General features: G+C 42.5%; 1 protein-coding gene across 5 annotated transcripts in view; it reads right to left on the bottom strand.

Annotated features, from left to right (window-relative positions):
• The window catches only part of LOC116951007 (uncharacterized), a 35423-nt gene that overhangs the window by 11513 nt on the left and 4012 nt on the right, over window positions 1–19898 (bottom strand). For 4 of the 5 annotated variants that reach the window (XM_076073168.1, XM_076073169.1, XM_076073170.1 and 1 more), the window contains exons 2-4: window positions 6019–6064; window positions 2066–2296; window positions 599–799 (exon numbers count right to left, since the gene is read on the bottom strand). In XM_076073168.1, the coding sequence (XP_075929283.1) occupies window positions 599–799; window positions 2066–2296; window positions 6019–6064 (478 nt within the window). The remainder of the gene's footprint in view (window positions 1–598; window positions 800–2065; window positions 2297–6018; window positions 6065–19898) is intronic. The other variant, XM_076073172.1, reaches the window with a different exon arrangement.

Raw genomic sequence — 19898 nt, 5'->3', positions numbered from 1 at the left:
GTGCAGCCTTGGTCACAGGTGCTTTTAGCGACGAGCGGCTGCGGAGAGCAACAACACCCTGGTTGCCGTCATCCCACCTGCGATGTTTACACACGGCACCAAAAGTACCCCAGTCAATCAAGGGGAGGGAGGCCTGGTATCGGTTTGAACGCAACTTGTCACTGATGTGGGCCGTGGCTGTGAGTCGAACTCGGGTTCTACCACTGACCTTGCACACAGGAGGTCACCGGAAGGAAAATAATGATATAGAAATTAAAATGTATCACATGGAGCATTGTGGGTAATTAGATAAACTTATTAACCAGCTTCATATCCTCCTCTAGGCATTAATACTAACATTTTGTTAAAGCCATCAGACTTCCCAGGTAGCCCCGCCCACTAATCGTTTAGCTCCGCCCACTGTCCGTGTAGCCCCGCCCACTGCCCAGGTTGCCCCGCCCACTGCTCGAGCGTGAAGCCAGAAAAAAATGTTCAAACGCTTCACGGAGGCACCGGGAGAGCCGTTCCCAAAAAACCACCGCGGCACGCGGTCAGCCTCGGCGTTAACCCCCGGATCGGCGTGACGAGAGAGGGCGCCCCCGGCGACGTCCCGCGTCACCTGCGCCGCACCGGGACCCCGCCTCGAAGACGAACCCGCCCGGCACGGCGCCGTAGCGCCGCAGCTCCGGCAGCTTCCATCGCGCCAGCAGGCGGGGTGGCGCGCCCCGAGTGAGCGCGCACGTCTGGTTCACGCAGTGCAGGGTGCCGGGGCCCTCCTCCAGGCGGCTGCCGGGCGCCAGCGTCACCGCGAAGCTGTGCGCTGCTCGGGTGGGAGGGCCGGAGGGGGGTGAAAAAGCGGTGGATTTAGGAGTCGCGCGGGGAGAGGCTGACGGCACGGGGACCGCGCGGAGCTCCGGTTGCCCACCGGATCTTGGATTTCCCCGGCTGGTAGCGACTCGTACCTGGGAAGTCTGCAAGTCTTCCTGGGACATTAACCCTTTCCCGTCATTCCGAGAAGACTGCGAGTTAAGGGTGGGGCGGGGGGGGGGGTGCCCCATTCACTGCTGAATCTCGGACCGCGCGGCCGGTTGGCGTCAACTTTGTTTTCGAGAGGCGTAGTAGCGCCGCTGTTTTCAAAGACATTGTTCTCACCGCAGAGAAACGCAGCGACACGACTGCCACTCTATGACAGCTGGCGACAAAGTGCACCAGACAGCCCTCCCACGCGGCCTTTAGGAATCCTTGCTACTCACGAAGCCATTTTATTTGAGTTTTTCTTCCGGTTCCGTTCCGATGATGTACAAGCACGCGTACGTCATCGGAACGGGGGAGGGTTAGGAGTGCCGGTTTGTGCAACGACGATACAAGCACCCAGGATGACTCATTCACGCACGGCTCTCCCCTCTGCAGGTCACCACCACCGTCGTCAGCCATGGTCAAACCGCCCGCCACCTCTCACGAGCCCGCGACGCGCCAAGTCACGCAGCAGCTGCACGCGAACGGATTCCTCCACGGTGGACATCCTCTCAGACGAGTTCCATTCCTTGCTCCGCCACCCCCTTCGTCATTCTTGACCGTCGAAAAATCGCCCCCTTCTATTGACGCCTTCGGCCTACAGCCCGCTCACTTGTCGTCATTAACCCGTTGAGACGGTTCTACTTCGCGCGATGGATATAAACCCCCCCCCCCACCCCCCCCCCCCTCCGTTTTCTACTCATGTCTCAAGAGGGTGGCAACGCTATCGGCAGCTAACCCACCCACACAAAGATCCCAGCCCTAGTCTAAACAGACTGCTGGGGCAAGTGCTGTTAGCGAACGCCTATGAAGGCCGGCACAGCACACGAGGGGGTGGGTAGCCAGCACCACGCCCGGCCGCCTTTGTCTCCCAAAGTGGCGATGTTCACACATCGCACCAGGCACTTAGACGAGACCGAGTAGACCTATGGGAGGCCCGAAACGGGTTCAGATAATCGCCACCGGTGTTGACCGTGAGCGAGAATCGACCTCCCCCTACGCCGCCCGCGCCAGCGCCAGCCCGCCGGCTTCACCCCGGCCCCCCACCCCGGCCCCCCCGAGGCCGTCTCACCCTCTCCCAGGCTGTAGCGCAGCCGGGCGTCCCAGGCGCTCATGACGTCGCGACGCTCGAAGGCGAGCAGCAGGCAGAGCGAGGGGCAGCTGACGGCGAGGACGTGAGTGGCGCTGTGCAGCGCCAGCCCAGTGCTCACCGCGCACACATCCTGGAGGCGAGCGCAGCTCCTCGGCCGCGCGCCCTTGAGCCACTCGGAGCGGCTCTTGAACGCGAGCAGCATCAGGCAGTCTGCGACGGCATCGCGGACGGGGCGCCACCGCGGTGGCGAGATGTTAGGAAATAAGTAGTATACATTTTTTTTTTTTTTTTTTTAAACACGCTTTAATGAAATGTACCGTGCTCGTAATGGCTGAACTCCACGGCTCCAGGAAGTGGCCGCGAAGCTTGCTACAACGTAAGGGGACCGTGGTGATTTACAGGCAACGTCAGTTGAGCGTGGACAATTAGACCCAAGCCGAAACATAACATTTAAAAAAGAACGTTTGAAAAATATTGTTTGTGATAGAATATAGTATTGTCATCAGTATGACATAAGTATACCAAGTTTGCAGTCGATACCACATTGGGAAGTGGGTTTAAATTTAGTTCCAATATTTGAGGCTACAACAACAACAGACAGCGAGTTAAATTAAAGAGTGTAATGAAAATAAAACAAATTGCGGCTGGGCTGGAGGGCCAAATCATCTCGTGTCACGTTGAGCTGAGATGAGAAACACAGCCGCCTGTGTAGAACAGCTGACAGAGTCTCTGAAAGGTCATGTCACGGTGGCTAGGAGATGTTAACTACCTCGCCGGGTATGCAGGAGGTAGTGGGTTCGATCCCGACCATGACGCCTGTATATTTGGAGTTTGCGTTTCTCTCTTCCCGTAGTCGCGGGGATTTTTCTCCGGGTCCTCCGGGTTTTCCCTCCACATTTAGAATCAATGTGCATTTGGAGAATTTAGCTGCTAAAAATTCACACGTGATAAGCCACTTCACTGATATTCTTGGTTCTTTCGGTAAAGTCACGTAGAAGGGAAACAATAAAATAATAAAAATATAAAACAATAAAATTTTCACGACGTTTCGACTGCAACAGAAGCAATCATCATCAGGTGTGAAAACCACAACAAGAACATTTGAAAAAAGTGGCGGTTAATCTTAACGTTAGCACCACGGAGAGCGATTTGATAGTTTGTTATGATGGACGAGTCCATCTATGTTCGGAAAAGAGGAGGGGGGAGACGAAAATAATGGATGCGGTCTGAAAGCCACCGTAAGCGTGAATAATCAATTAAGACCTGAAATGGTTTATCAAATCCTTCCAATGATTGCTAAGCCAGAATCCATCTTCTCGGTTGAAATTGTCTGTGTTTGTATATGTGGATAGCCTCATGAACGAATCTCTCATGGTAGCCAGATGGCTAGGTTGCTTCTGAAAAACAGTTATATAGTTCAGCGGGCCTTACCTGGTAGAACAAAACATAATTTAGTTTTTAAATGTTTCACTGCTGGACGAAAGCCTCCCTTAGACTCACGTCCCAAGCTGGTCAAACGTCTCAGAAGAAATGGGAGTACCCACAAACTACCCCACCACACACGACCTGCCAATAAACTTTACTCATCTTATAGAGGTTTATATACCAGCGCTTTGCTCCAAGGCACTTTATAGCAATTATAAAGTTGTACACGAGATGATGTTAGTGGTTGAGATGATAAAGAGCGAGGTTATTGAAAGTGGTGGTGTCGTTATGGTGGCAGTTGGGAGAACAGGCGGGAGAGGTCAAGGAGGGGTTGGGGTAGTGATAGGGGTTGGGGTAGTGATAGAGGTTGGGGTACTGATAAGGGTAGTGATAGGGGTTGGGGTAGTGGTAGAGGTAGTGATAGGGGTTGGGGTAGTGATAGGGTGTTGGGGTAGTGATAGGGGTAGTGGTAGTCGTAGGGGTTGGGGTAGTGATAGGGGTTGGGGTAGTGATAGGGGTTGGGGTAGTGATAGGGGTTGCGGTAGTGATAGGGGTTGGGGTAGTGATAGCGGTCGCGATAGGGGTTAGGGTAGTGATAGGGGTAGTCATAGGGGTTGGGGTAGTGATATTGGTAGTGATAGAGGTAGTGATAAGGGTGGTAATATGGGTAGAGGTAGTGATAGGGGTTGGGGTAGTGATAAGGGTAGTGATAGAGGTAGTGATAGGGGTTGGGGTAGTGATAAGGGTAGTGATAGAGGTAGTGATAGGGGTTGGGGTAGTGATAAGGGTAGTGATAGAGGTAGTGATAGAGGTAGTGATAGGGGTTGGGATAGGCTTGGTCGTAGCTGGGGGGCAGGGAGTGGCAGTAGCAGGATGACGGGCTATAGAGAAGAACATGCGGTGTACCCATTTAAACTCCTGGGTGCATAGTGCGGTACAGAAGGGGCAATTCAAGAAACGTTAGCCCCATCGTTTCAACTGCCACGCCGGGAAATCGAATCGAACCGTCGACCTCTGCAACGCGAGTCCGGAGCGTCCCGCGCCGAACCGTTCCACCGCAGGAGCAACATCCATCTTCATTGTCAAAGTCGGTCAAAATGACTCAGGCGCGCGCACACACACACACACACTCACTCTCACATCTCCCTGTTGCATCACTGTCCCCAGACGCTCCGGAGCATCGATTCCTGGCATGCTGGGTGTTAATCAGCTTGGAGCAATTAAGGGGCCGCTCGTGGGCAATCTCTTAATGAGGCCCTTGATTCATCCCGAGCCTCCGGGTCTTCTGGCTGTGTCCGGTGCACGCTGGGGTGGGTGGGGAACATTCTGGGCATCGGCAGATATGAATATACGCAGGGAGTCACTGGAAAGTGTTGACCTGACGCACGGCTGGGGGGTCTTAGCTATGACTGGTGCTGCTGCAGTGCGATCTAATACCGGGTGCCTGTGTGCGTGTGCGCGCCTGCGTGTGTCCGTGTGTCCGTGTGTGGGGAGCGGTGGCGCAGTGGTTAGCGCGCCCCACTTCGGACCTGCTGACCCGAGTTCGATTCCCGCTCACGGCCAACACCAATGCCGACTATCTGAACTGGTCCTGGGGCCTCCCTTTGGTCAGCACCCAGGAGACAAAGGCGGGCCGGGCGTGGTGCTGGCCAACTTACCCCCACGTGTGCCAGTGCCGGCCTTCATAGGTGCTCGCTAACAGCACTTGCCCCGACCGTCTGTTAAGGCTACAAGGGGGACTTTTTTTTGTATGCGAGAGAGTATGGACGAACGAATTTGTCTGGCGTGTATCTCCGTGAGCAAGTCTGCGCGTACGCATGCATGTACACGTGCTGTTTGTCTGTATGTGCGTGTGTGTGTGTCGGAATCTGTGCGTGACCGCGCATCAGCAGAAATGAATACACACGCGGAGCCACTGGAAAACGTTGACCCGACGCACAGCGAGGGGGGTCTTAGTTCGACTGCCACAGAGTGATCTAATACTGGGCGTCCGTGTCTGTACCTGTGTATGTGCGTGTACGCGTGTGTCAGTGCGCGTTCCTGCGTGCATGGGGAGCGGTGGCGCATTGTTTAGCGTGCCGCGCTACAAAACAGGCCCACCCGCCTTCCCGAGTCCCGCTCGCGACCGACAACAGCGGCTCATATTTGAACGCGTCCCGAGCCTCGCCTAGGTCGACTCAGCCTCAAATGAGTACCGGCACGGTGTACCAAGAGGGAGGCAAATCCGGCCGGTCGTCGTGTTGGCCACCCAGCCACTCATGTGCCGTGCCGGCCTTCACAGAGGTGTTCGCTAACGGCACTTGCCGAAAAAGTCCGTTCAGGTTATACGAAGAATCTTTGAATTAAATGGGGGGGGGGGGGGGGGGGTACCTGTCCAATGCCCCCCCCCCCCCCCCCTCGAGCATCCAGACCTGCTTCATACCCCCCCTCCGGCCTGGGGGACCCAGGTGCAGCTCCTGCACGCACGATGGCCATGCCACTCCACCGTGTGTTTGCGTGCGTCTCACCTGCCACAGGAGAGGGCTTGCTCAGCACCACCCATCGTGACTTCCACTACGCTCAGATGACAGACGAGGGGCACAATTGCGCAGTCAACGCCAAGCGTACAGAGGGTACGCAACATCCACACAAGATCAACACAACAGGGATTTGGGTATAAAGCACAGATCTTGTATTTACACACAGCACATGTACAAATCACAGATCTTGTATTTACAGACAGCACGTGTACAAATCACAGATCTTGTATTTACAGACAGCACGTGTACAAATCACAGATCTTGTATTTACAGACAGCACGTGTACAAATCACAGATCTTGTATTTACAGACAGCACATGTACAAAGCACAGATCTTGTATTTGCACACAGCACATGTACAAATCACAGATCTTGTATTTACAGACAGCACATGTACAAATCACAGATCTTGTATTTACACACAGCACATGTACAAATCACAGATCTTGTATTTACAGACAGCACGTGTACAAATCACAGATCTTGTATTTACAGACAGCACATGTACAAATCACAGATCTTGTATTTACACACAGCACATGTACAAATCACAGATCTTGTATTTACAGACAGCACGTGTACAAATCACAGATCTTGTATTTACAGACAGCACATGTACAAATCACAGATCTTGTATTTACAGACAGCACATGTACAAATCACAGATCTTGTATTTACAGACAGCACGTGTACAAATCACATATCTTGTATTTACAGACAGCACATGTACAAATCACAGATCTTGTATTTACACACAGCACATGTACAAATCATAGATCTTGTATTTACAGACAGCACATGTACAAATCACAGATCTTGTATATACACACAGCACATGTACAAATCACAGATCTTGTATTTACAGACAGCACATGTACAAATCACAGATCTTGTATTTACAGACAGCACGTGTACAAATCACAGATCTTGTATTTACAGACAGCACATGTACAAATCACAGATCTTGTATTTACACACAGCACATGTACAAATCACAGATCTTGTATTTACAGACAGCACGTGTACAAATCACAGATCTTGTATTTACAGACAGCACGTGTACAAATCACAGATATTGTATTTACAGACAGCACGTGTACAAATCACAGATCTTGTATTTACAGACAGCACATGTACAAATCACAGATCTTGTATTTACAGACAGCACGTGTACAAATCACAGATCTTGTATTTACAGACAGCACGTGTACAAATCACAGATCTTGTATTTACGGACAGCACATGTACAAATCACAGATCTTGTATTTACAGACAGCACATGTACAAATCACAGATCTTGTATTTACAGGCAGCACGTGTACAAATCACAGATCTTGTATTTGCAGACAGCACATGTACACATCACAGATCTTGTATTTACAGACAGCACGTGTACAAATCACAGATCTTGTATTTACAGACAGCACGTGTACAAATCACAGATCTTGTATTTACAGACAGCACATGTACAAATCACAGATCTTGTATTTACACACAGCACGTGTACAAATCACAAACCTTGTATTTGCAGACAGCACATGTACAAATCACAGATCTTGTATTTACAGACAGCACGTGTACAAATCACAGATCTTGTATTTACAGACAGCACGTGTACAAATCACAGATCTTGTATTTACAGACAGCACATGTATTTGCACAGATCTTGTATTTACACACAGCACATGTACAAATCACAGATCTTGTATTTACAGACAGCACATGTACAAATCACAGATCTTGTATTTACAGACAGCACGTGTACAAATCACAGATCTTGTATTTGCAGACAGCACATGTACAAATCACAGATCCTGTATTTACAGACAGCACGTGTACAAATCACAGATCTTGTATTTACAGACAGCACGTGTACAAATCACAGATCTTGTATTTACAGACAGCACGTGTACAAATCACAGATCTTGTATTTACAGACAGCACGTGTACAAATCACAGATCTTGTATTTACAGACAGCACATGTACAAAGCACAGATCTTGTATTTGCACACAGCACATGTACAAATCACAGATCTTGTATTTACAGACAGCACATGTACAAATCACAGATCTTGTATTTACACACAGCACATGTACAAATCACAGATCTTGTATTTACAGACAGCACGTGTACAAATCACAGATCTTGTATTTACAGACAGCACATGTACAAATCACAGATCTTGTATTTACACACAGCACATGTACAAATCACAGATCTTGTATTTACAGACAGCACGTGTACAAATCACAGATCTTGTATTTACAGACAGCACATGTACAAATCACAGATCTTGTATTTACAGACAGCACATGTACAAATCACAGATCTTGTATTTACAGACAGCACGTGTACAAATCACATATCTTGTATTTACAGACAGCACATGTACAAATCACAGATCTTGTATTTACACACAGCACATGTACAAATCATAGATCTTGTATTTACAGACAGCACATGTACAAATCACAGATCTTGTATATACACACAGCACATGTACAAATCACAGATCTTGTATTTACAGACAGCACATGTACAAATCACAGATCTTGTATTTACAGACAGCACGTGTACAAATCACAGATCTTGTATTTACAGACAGCACATGTACAAATCACAGATCTTGTATTTACACACAGCACATGTACAAATCACAGATCTTGTATTTACAGACAGCACGTGTACAAATCACAGATCTTGTATTTACAGACAGCACGTGTACAAATCACAGATCTTGTATTTACAGACAGCACGTGTACAAATCACAGATCTTGTATTTACAGACAGCACGTGTACAAATCACAGATATTGTATTTACAGACAGCACGTGTACAAATCACAGATCTTGTATTTACAGACAGCACATGTACAAATCACAGATCTTGTATTTACAGACAGCACGTGTACAAATCACAGATCTTGTATTTACAGACAGCACGTGTACAAATCACAGATCTTGTATTTACGGACAGCACATGTACAAATCACAGATCTTGTATTTACAGACAGCACATGTACAAATCACAGATCTTGTATTTACAGGCAGCACGTGTACAAATCACAGATCTTGTATTTGCAGACAGCACATGTACACATCACAGATCTTGTATTTACAGACAGCACGTGTACAAATCACAGATCTTGTATTTACAGACAGCACGTGTACAAATCACAGATCTTGTATTTACAGACAGCACATGTACAAATCACAGATCTTGTATTTACACACAGCACGTGTACAAATCACAAACCTTGTATTTGCAGACAGCACATGTACAAATCACAGATCTTGTATTTACAGACAGCACGTGTACAAATCACAGATCTTGTATTTACAGACAGCACGTGTACAAATCACAGATCTTGTATTTACAGACAGCACATGTATTTGCACAGATCTTGTATTTACACACAGCACATGTACAAATCACAGATCTTGTATTTACAGACAGCACATGTACAAATCACAGATCTTGTATTTACAGACAGCACGTGTACAAATCACAGATCTTGTATTTGCAGACAGCACATGTACAAATCACAGATCCTGTATTTACAGACAGCACGTGTACAAATCACAGATCTTGTATTTACAGACAGCACGTGTACAAATCACAGATCTTGTATTTACAGACAGCACGTGTACAAATCACAGATCTTGTATTTACAGACAGCACGTGTACAAATCACAGATCTTGTATTTACAGACAGCACATGTACAAAGCACAGATCTTGTATTTGCACACAGCACATGTACAAATCACAGATCTTGTATTTACAGACAGCACATGTACAAATCACAGATCTTGTATTTACACACAGCACATGTACAAATCACAGATCTTGTATTTACAGACAGCACGTGTACAAATCACAGATCTTGTATTTACAGACAGCACATGTACAAATCACAGATCTTGTATTTACACACAGCACATGTACAAATCACAGATCTTGTATTTACAGACAGCACGTGTACAAATCACAGATCTTGTATTTACAGACAGCACATGTACAAATCACAGATCTTGTATTTACAGACAGCACATGTACAAATCACAGATCTTGTATTTACAGACAGCACGTGTACAAATCACATATCTTGTATTTACAGACAGCACATGTACAAATCACAGATCTTGTATTTACACACAGCACATGTACAAATCATAGATCTTGTATTTACAGACAGCACATGTACAAATCACAGATCTTGTATATACACACAGCACATGTACAAATCACAGATCTTGTATTTACAGACAGCACATGTACAAATCACAGATCTTGTATTTACAGACAGCACGTGTACAAATCACAGATCTTGTATTTACAGACAGCACATGTACAAATCACAGATCTTGTATTTACACACAGCACATGTACAAATCACAGATCTTGTATTTACAGACAGCACGTGTACAAATCACAGATCTTGTATTTACAGACAGCACGTGTACAAATCACAGATATTGTATTTACAGACAGCACGTGTACAAATCACAGATCTTGTATTTACAGACAGCACATGTACAAATCACAGATCTTGTATTTACAGACAGCACGTGTACAAATCACAGATCTTGTATTTACAGACAGCACGTGTACAAATCACAGATCTTGTATTTACGGACAGCACATGTACAAATCACAGATCTTGTATTTACAGACAGCACATGTACAAATCACAGATCTTGTATTTACAGGCAGCACGTGTACAAATCACAGATCTTGTATTTGCAGACAGCACATGTACACATCACAGATCTTGTATTTACAGACAGCACGTGTACAAATCACAGATCTTGTATTTACAGACAGCACGTGTACAAATCACAGATCTTGTATTTACAGACAGCACATGTACAAATCACAGATCTTGTATTTACACACAGCACGTGTACAAATCACAAACCTTGTATTTGCAGACAGCACATGTACAAATCACAGATCTTGTATTTACAGACAGCACGTGTACAAATCACAGATCTTGTATTTACAGACAGCACGTGTACAAATCACAGATCTTGTATTTACAGACAGCACATGTATTTGCACAGATCTTGTATTTACACACAGCACATGTACAAATCACAGATCTTGTATTTACAGACAGCACATGTACAAATCACAGATCTTGTATTTACAGACAGCACGTGTACAAATCACAGATCTTGTATTTGCAGACAGCACATGTACAAATCACAGATCCTGTATTTACAGACAGCACGTGTACAAATCAAAGATCTTGTATTTACAGACAGCACGTGTACAAATCACAGATCTTGTATTTACAGACAGCACGTGTACAAATCACAGATCTTGTATTTGCAGACAGCACATGTACAAATCACAGATCTTGTATTTACACACAGCACGTGTACAAATCACAGATCTTGTATTTACAGACACCACGTGTACAAATCACAGATCTTGTATTTACAGACAGCACATGTACAAATCACAGATCTTGTATTTACAGACAGCACATGTATTTGCACAGATCTTGTATTTACACACAGCACATGTACAAATCACAGATCTTGTATTTACAGACAGCACATGTACAAATCACAGATCTTGTATTTACAGACAGCACATGTACAAATCACAGATCTTGTATTTACAGACAGCACATGTACAAATCACAGATCTTGTATTTACACACAGCACATGTACAAATCACAGATCTTGTATTTACAGACAGCACGTGTACAAATCACAGATCTTGTATTTGCAGACAGCACATGTACAAATCACAGATCTTGTATTTACAGACAGCACGTGTACAAATCACAGATCTTGTATTTACAGAGAGCACGTGTACAAATCACTGATCTTGTATTTACAGACAGCACGTGTACAAATCACAGATCTTGTATTTACAGACAGCACGTGTACAAATCACAGATCTTGTATTTACAGACAGCACGTGTACAAACCACAGAGCTTGTATTTACAGACAGCACATGTACAAATCACAGATCTTGTATTTACAGAGAGCACGTGTACAAATCACTGATCTTGTATTTACAGACAGCACGTGTACAAATCACAGATCTTGTATTTACAGACAGCACGTGTACAAATCACAGATCTTGTATTTACAGACAGCACGTGTACAAATCACAGATCTTGTATTTACAGACAGCACATGTACAAATCACAGATCTTGTATTTACAGACAGCACATGTATTTGCACAGATCTTGTATTTACACACAGCACATGTACAAATCACAGATCTTGTATTTACAGACAGCACGTGTACAAATCACAGATCTTGTATTTACAGACAGCACGTGTACAAATCACAGATCTTGTATTTACAGACAGCACATGTACAAATCACAGATCTTGTATTTACAGACAGCACATGTATTTGCACAGATCTTGTATGTACACACAGCACATGTACAAATCACAGATCTTGTATTTGCAGATAGCACATGTACAAATCACAGATCTTGTATTTACAGACAGCACGTGTACAAATCACAGATCTTGTATTTACAGACAGCACATGCACAAATCACAGATCTTGTATTTACACACAGCACATGTACAAATCACAGATCTTGTATTTACAGACAGCACGTGTACAAATCACAGATCTTGTATTTGCAGACAGCACGTGTACAAATCACAGATCTTGTATTTACAGACAGCACATGTACAAATCACAGATCTTGTATTTACACACAGCACATGTACAAATCACAGATCTTGTATTTACAGACAGCACGTGTACAAATCACAGATCTTGTATTTGCAGACAGCACATGTACAAATCACAGATCTTGTATTTACAGACAGCACGTGTACAAATCACAGATCTGTATTTACAGACAGCACGTGTACAAATCACAGATCTTGTATTTACAGACAGCACGTGTACAAATCACAGATCTTGTATTTGCAGACAGCACATGTACAAATCACAGATCTTGTATTTACAGACAGCACGTGTACAAATCACAGATCTTGTATTTACAGACAGCACGTGTACAAATCACAGATCTTGTATTTACAGACACCACGTGTACAAATCACAGATCTTGTATTTACAGACAGCACATGTACAAATCACAGATCTTGTATTTACAGACAGCACATGTATTTGCACAGATCTTGTATTTACACACAGCACATGTACAAATCACAGATCTTGTATTTACAGACAGCACATGTACAAATCACAGATCTTGTATTTACAGACAGCACGTGTACAAATCACAGATCTTGTATTTGCAGACAGCACATGTACAAATCACAGATCCTGTATTTACAGACAGCACGTGTACAAATCAAAGATCTTGTATTTACAGACAGCACGTGTACAAATCACAGATCTTGTATTTACAGACAGCACGTGTACAAATCACAGATCTTGTATTTGCAGACAGCACATGTACAAATCACAGATCTTGTATTTACACACAGCACGTGTACAAATCACAGATCTTGTATTTACAGACACCACGTGTACAAATCACAGATCTTGTATTTACAGACAGCACATGTACAAATCACAGATCTTGTATTTACAGACAGCACATGTATTTGCACAGATCTTGTATTTACACACAGCACATGTACAAATCACAGATCTTGTATTTACAGACAGCACATGTACAAATCACAGATCTTGTATTTACAGACAGCACATGTACAAATCACAGATCTTGTATTTACACACAGCACATGTACAAATCACAGATCTTGTATTTACAGACAGCACGTGTACAAATCACAGATCTTGTATTTGCAGACAGCACATGTACAAATCACAGATCCTGTATTTACAGACAGCACGTGTACAAATCACAGATCTTGTATTTACAGACAGCACGTGTACAAATCACAGATCTTGTATTTACAGACAGCACGTGTACAAATCACAGATCTTGTATTTGCAGACAGCACATGTACAAATCACAGATCTTGTATTTACAGACAGCACGTGTACAAATCACAGATCTTGTATTTACAGACAGCACGTGTACAAATCACAGATCTTGTATTTGCAGACAGCACATGTACAAATCACAGATCTTGTATTTACAGACAGCACGTGTACAAATCACAGATCTTGTATTTACACACAGCACATGTACAAATCACAGATCTTGTATTTACAGACAGCACGTGTACAAATCACAGATCTTGTATTTACAGACAGCACGTGTACAAATCACAGATCTTGTATTTACACACATCACGTGTACAAATCACAGATCTTGTATTTACAGACAGCACATGTACAAATCACAGATCTTGTATTTACAGACAGCACGTGTACAAATCACAGATCTTGTATTTACAGACAGCACGTGTACAAATCACAGATCTTGTATTTACAGACAGCACCTGTACAAATCACAGATCTTGTATTTACAGACAGCACGTGTACAAATCACAGATCTTGTATTTACAGACAGCATGTGTACAAATCACAGATCTTGTATTTACAGACAGCACATGTACAAATCACAGATCTTGTATTTACACACATCACGTGTACAAATCACAGATCTTGTATTTACAGACAGCACGTGTACAAATCACAGATCTTGTATTTACAGACAGCACGTGTACAAATCACAGATCTTGTATTTACAGACAGCACGTGTACAAATCAAAGATCTTGTATTTACAGACAGCACGTGTACAAATCACAGATCTTGTATTTACAGACAGCACATGTACAAATCACAGATCTTGTATTTACACACATCACGTGTACAAATCACAGATCTTGTATTTACAGACAGCACGTGTACAAATCACTGATCTTGTATTTACAGACAGCACGTGTACAAATCACAGATCTTGTATTTACAGACAGCACGTGTACAAATCACAGATCTTGTATTTACAGACAGCACATGTACAAATCACATATCTTGTATTTACACACATCACGTGTACAAATCACAGATCTTGTATTTACAGACAGCACGTGTACAAATCACAGATCTTGTATTTACAGACAGCACATGTACAAATCACATATCTTGTATTTACACACATCACGTGTACAAATCACAGATCTTGTATTTACAGACAGCACGTGTACAAATCACTGATCTTGTATTTACAGACAGCACATGTACAAATCACAGATCTTGTATTTACAGACAGCACGTGTACAAATCACAGATCTTGTATTTACAGACAGCACGTGTACAAATCACAGATCTTGTATTTACAGACAGCACATGTACAAATCACATATCTTGTATTTGCACACAGCACATGTACAAATCACAGATCTTGTATTTACAGACAGCACGTGTACAAATCACAGATCTTGTATTTGCAGACAGCACATGTACAAATCACAGATCTTGTATTTACAGACAGCACGTGTACAAATCACAGATCTTGTATTTACAGACAGCACATGTACAAATCACAGATCTTGTATTTACAGACAGCACGTGTACAAATCACAGATCTTGTATTTACAGACAGCACGTGTACAAATCACAGATCTTGTATTTACAGACAGCACGTGTACAAATCACAGATCTTGTATTTACAGACAGCACGTGTACAAATCACAGATCTTGTATTTACAGACAGCACGTGTACAAATCACAGATCTTGTATTTACAGACAGCACATGTACAAATCACAGATCTTGTATTTACAGACAGCACGTGTACAAATCACAGATCTTGTATTTACAGACAGCACATGTACAAATCACAGATCTTGTATTTACACACATCACGTGTACAAATCACAGATCTTGTATTTACAGACAGCACGTGTACAAATCACAGATCTTGTATTTACAGACAGCACGTGTACAAATCACAGATCTTGTATTTACAGACAGCACGTGTACAAATCACAGATCTTGTATTTACAGACAGCACGTGTACAAATCACAGATCTTGTATTTACAGACAGCACGTGTACAAATCACTGATCTTGTATTTACAGACAGCACGTGTACAAATCACAGATCTTGTATTTACAGACAGCACGTGTACAAATCACAGATCTTGTATTTACAGACAGCACATGTACAAATCACATATCTTGTATTTACACACATCACGTGTACAAATCACAGATCTTGTATTTACAGACAGCACGTGTACAAATCACAGATCTTGTATTTACAGACAGCACATGTACAAATCACAGATCTTGTATTTACACACATCACGTGTACAAATCACAGATCTTGTATTTACAGACAGCACGTGTACAAATCACAGATCTTGTATTTACAGACAGCACGTGTACAAATCACAGATCTTGTATTTACAGACAGCACATGTACAAATCACATATCTTGTATTTGCACACAGCACATGTACAAATCACAGATCTTGTATTTACAGACAGCACGTGTACAAATCACAGATCTTGTATTTGCAGACAGCACATGTACAAATCACAGATCTTGTATTTACAGACAGCACGTGTACAAATCACAGATCTTGTATTTACAGACAGCACATGTACAAATCACAGATCTTGTATTTACAGACAGCACGTGTACAAATCACAGATCTTGTATTTACAGACAGCACGTGTACAAATCACAGATCTTGTATTTACAGACAGCACATGTACAAATCACAGATCTTGTATTTACAGACAGCACGTGTACAAATCACAGATCTTGTATTTACAGACAGCACGTGTACAAATCACAGATCTTGTATTTCCAGACAGCACGTGTACAAATCACAGATCTTGTATTTACAGACAGCACGTGTACAAATCACAGATCTTGTATTTACAGACAGCACGTGTACAAATCACAGATCTTGTATTTACAGACAGCACATGTACAAATCACAGATCTTGTATTTACACACATCACGTGTACAAATCACAGATCTTGTATTTACAGACAGCACGTGTACAAATCACAGATCTTGTATTTACACACAGCACATGTACAAATCACAGATCTTGTATTTACAGACAGCACGTGTACAAATCACAGATCTTGTATTTACAGACAGCACGTGTACAAATCACAGATCTTGTATTTACACACATCACGTGTACAAATCACAGATCTTGTATTTACAGACAGCACATGTACAAATCACAGATCTTGTATTTACAGACAGCACGTGTACAAATCACAGATCTTGTATTTACAGACAGCACGTGTACAAATCACAGATCTTGTATTTACAGACAGCACCTGTACAAATCACAGATCTTGTATTTACAGACAGCACGTGTACAAATCACAGATCTTGTATTTACAGACAGCATGTGTACAAATCACAGATCTTGTATTTACAGACAGCACATGTACAAATCACAGATCTTGTATTTACACACATCACGTGTACAAATCACAGATCTTGTATTTACAGACAGCACGTGTACAAATCACAGATCTTGTATTTACAGACAGCACGTGTACAAATCACAGATCTTGTATTTACAGACAGCACGTGTACAAATCAAAGATCTTGTATTTACAGACAGCACGTGTACAAATCACAGATCTTGTATTTACAGACAGCACATGTACAAATCACAGATCTTGTATTTACACACATCACGTGTACAAATCACAGATCTTGTATTTACAGACAGCACGTGTACAAATCACTGATCTTGTATTTACAGACAGCACGTGTACAAATCACAGATCTTGTATTTACAGACAGCACGTGTACAAATCACAGATCTTGTATTTACAGACAGCACATGTACAAATCACATATCTTGTATTTACACACATCACGTGTACAAATCACAGATCTTGTATTTACAGACAGCACGTGTACAAATCACAGATCTTGTATTTACAGACAGCACATGTACAAATCACATATCTTGTATTTACACACATCACGTGTACAAATCACAGATCTTGTATTTACAGACAGCACGTGTACAAATCACTGATCTTGTATTTACAGACAGCACATGTACAAATCACAGATCTTGTATTTACAGACAGCACGTGTACAAATCACAGATCTTGTATTTACAGACAGCACGTGTACAAATCACAGATCTTGTATTTACAGACAGCACATGTACAAATCACATATCTTGTATTTGCACACAGCACATGTACAAATCACAGATCTTGTATTTACAGACAGCACGTGTACAAATCACAGATCTTGTATTTGCAGACAGCACATGTACAAATCACAGATCTTGTATTTACAGACAGCACGTGTACAAATCACAGATCTTGTATTTACAGACAGCACATGTACAAATCACAGATCTTGTATTTACAGACAGCACGTGTACAAATCACAGATCTTGTATTTACAGACAGCACGTGTACAAATCACAGATCTTGTATTTACAGACAGCACGTGTACAAATCACAGATCTTGTATTTACAGACAGCACGTGTACAAATCACAGATCTTGTATTTACAGACAGCACGTGTACAAATCACAGATCTTGTATTTACAGACAGCACATGTACAAATCACAGATCTTGTATTTACAGACAGCACGTGTACAAATCACAGATCTTGTATTTACAGACAGCACATGTACAAATCACAGATCTTGTATTTACACACATCACGTGTACAAATCACAGATCTTGTATTTACAGACAGCACGTGTACAAATCACAGATCTTGTATTTACAGACAGCACGTGTACAAATCACAGATCTTGTATTTACAGACAGCACGTGTACAAATCACAGATTTGTATTTACAGACAGCACGTGTACAAATCACAGATCTTGTATTTACAGACAGCACGTGTACAAATCACTGATCTTGTATTTACAGACAGCACGTGTACAAATCACAGATCTTGTATTTACAGACAGCACGTGTACAAATCACAGATCTTGTATTTACAGACAGCACATGTACAAATCACATATCTTGTATTTACACACATCACGTGTACAAATCACAGATCTTGTATTTACAGACAGCACGTGTACAAATCACAGATCTTGTATTTACAGACAGCACATGTACAAATCACAGATCTTGTATTTACACACATCACGTGTACAAATCACAGATCTTGTATTTACAGACAGCACGTGTACAAATCACAGATCTTGTATTTACAGACAGCACGTGTACAAATCACAGATCTTGTATTTACAGACAGCACATGTACAAATCACATATCTTGTATTTGCACACAGCACATGTACAAATCACAGATCTTGTATTTACAGACAGCACGTGTACAAATCACAGATCTTGTATTTGCAGACAGCACATGTACAAATCACAGATCTTGTATTTACAGACAGCACGTGTACAAATCACAGATCTTGTATTTACAGACAGCACATGTACAAATCACAGATCTTGTATTTACAGACAGCACGTGTACAAATCACAGATCTTGTATTTACAGACAGCACGTGTACAAATCACAGATCTTGTATTTACAGACAGCACATGTACAAATCACAGATCTTGTATTTACAGACAGCACGTGTACAAATCACAGATCTTGTATTTACAGACAGCACGTGTACAAATCACAGATCTTGTATTTCCAGACAGCACGTGTACAAATCACAGATCTTGTATTTACAGACAGCACGTGTACAAATCACAGATCTTGTATTTACAGACAGCACGTGTACAAATCACAGATCTTGTATTTACAGACAGCACATGTACAAATCACAGATCTTGTATTTACACACATCACGTGTACAAATCACAGATCTTGTATTTACAGACAGCACGTGTACAAATCACAGATCTTGTATTTACAGACAGCACGTGTACAAATCACAGATCTTGTATTTACAGACAGCACGTGTACAAATCACAGATCTTGTATTTACAGACAGCACGTGTACAAATCACAGATCTTGTATTTACAGACAGCACATGTACAAATCACAGATCT

Source organism: Petromyzon marinus, chromosome 41, assembly GCF_048934315.1.
Source record: "Petromyzon marinus isolate PM22_M1 ecotype Great Lakes invasive population chromosome 41, UKy_Petmar_22M1.pri1.0, whole genome shotgun sequence".
Lineage (NCBI taxonomy): Eukaryota > Metazoa > Chordata > Hyperoartia > Petromyzontiformes > Petromyzontidae > Petromyzon > Petromyzon marinus.
This window is presented reverse-complemented; position numbering and strand designations above follow the sequence as displayed.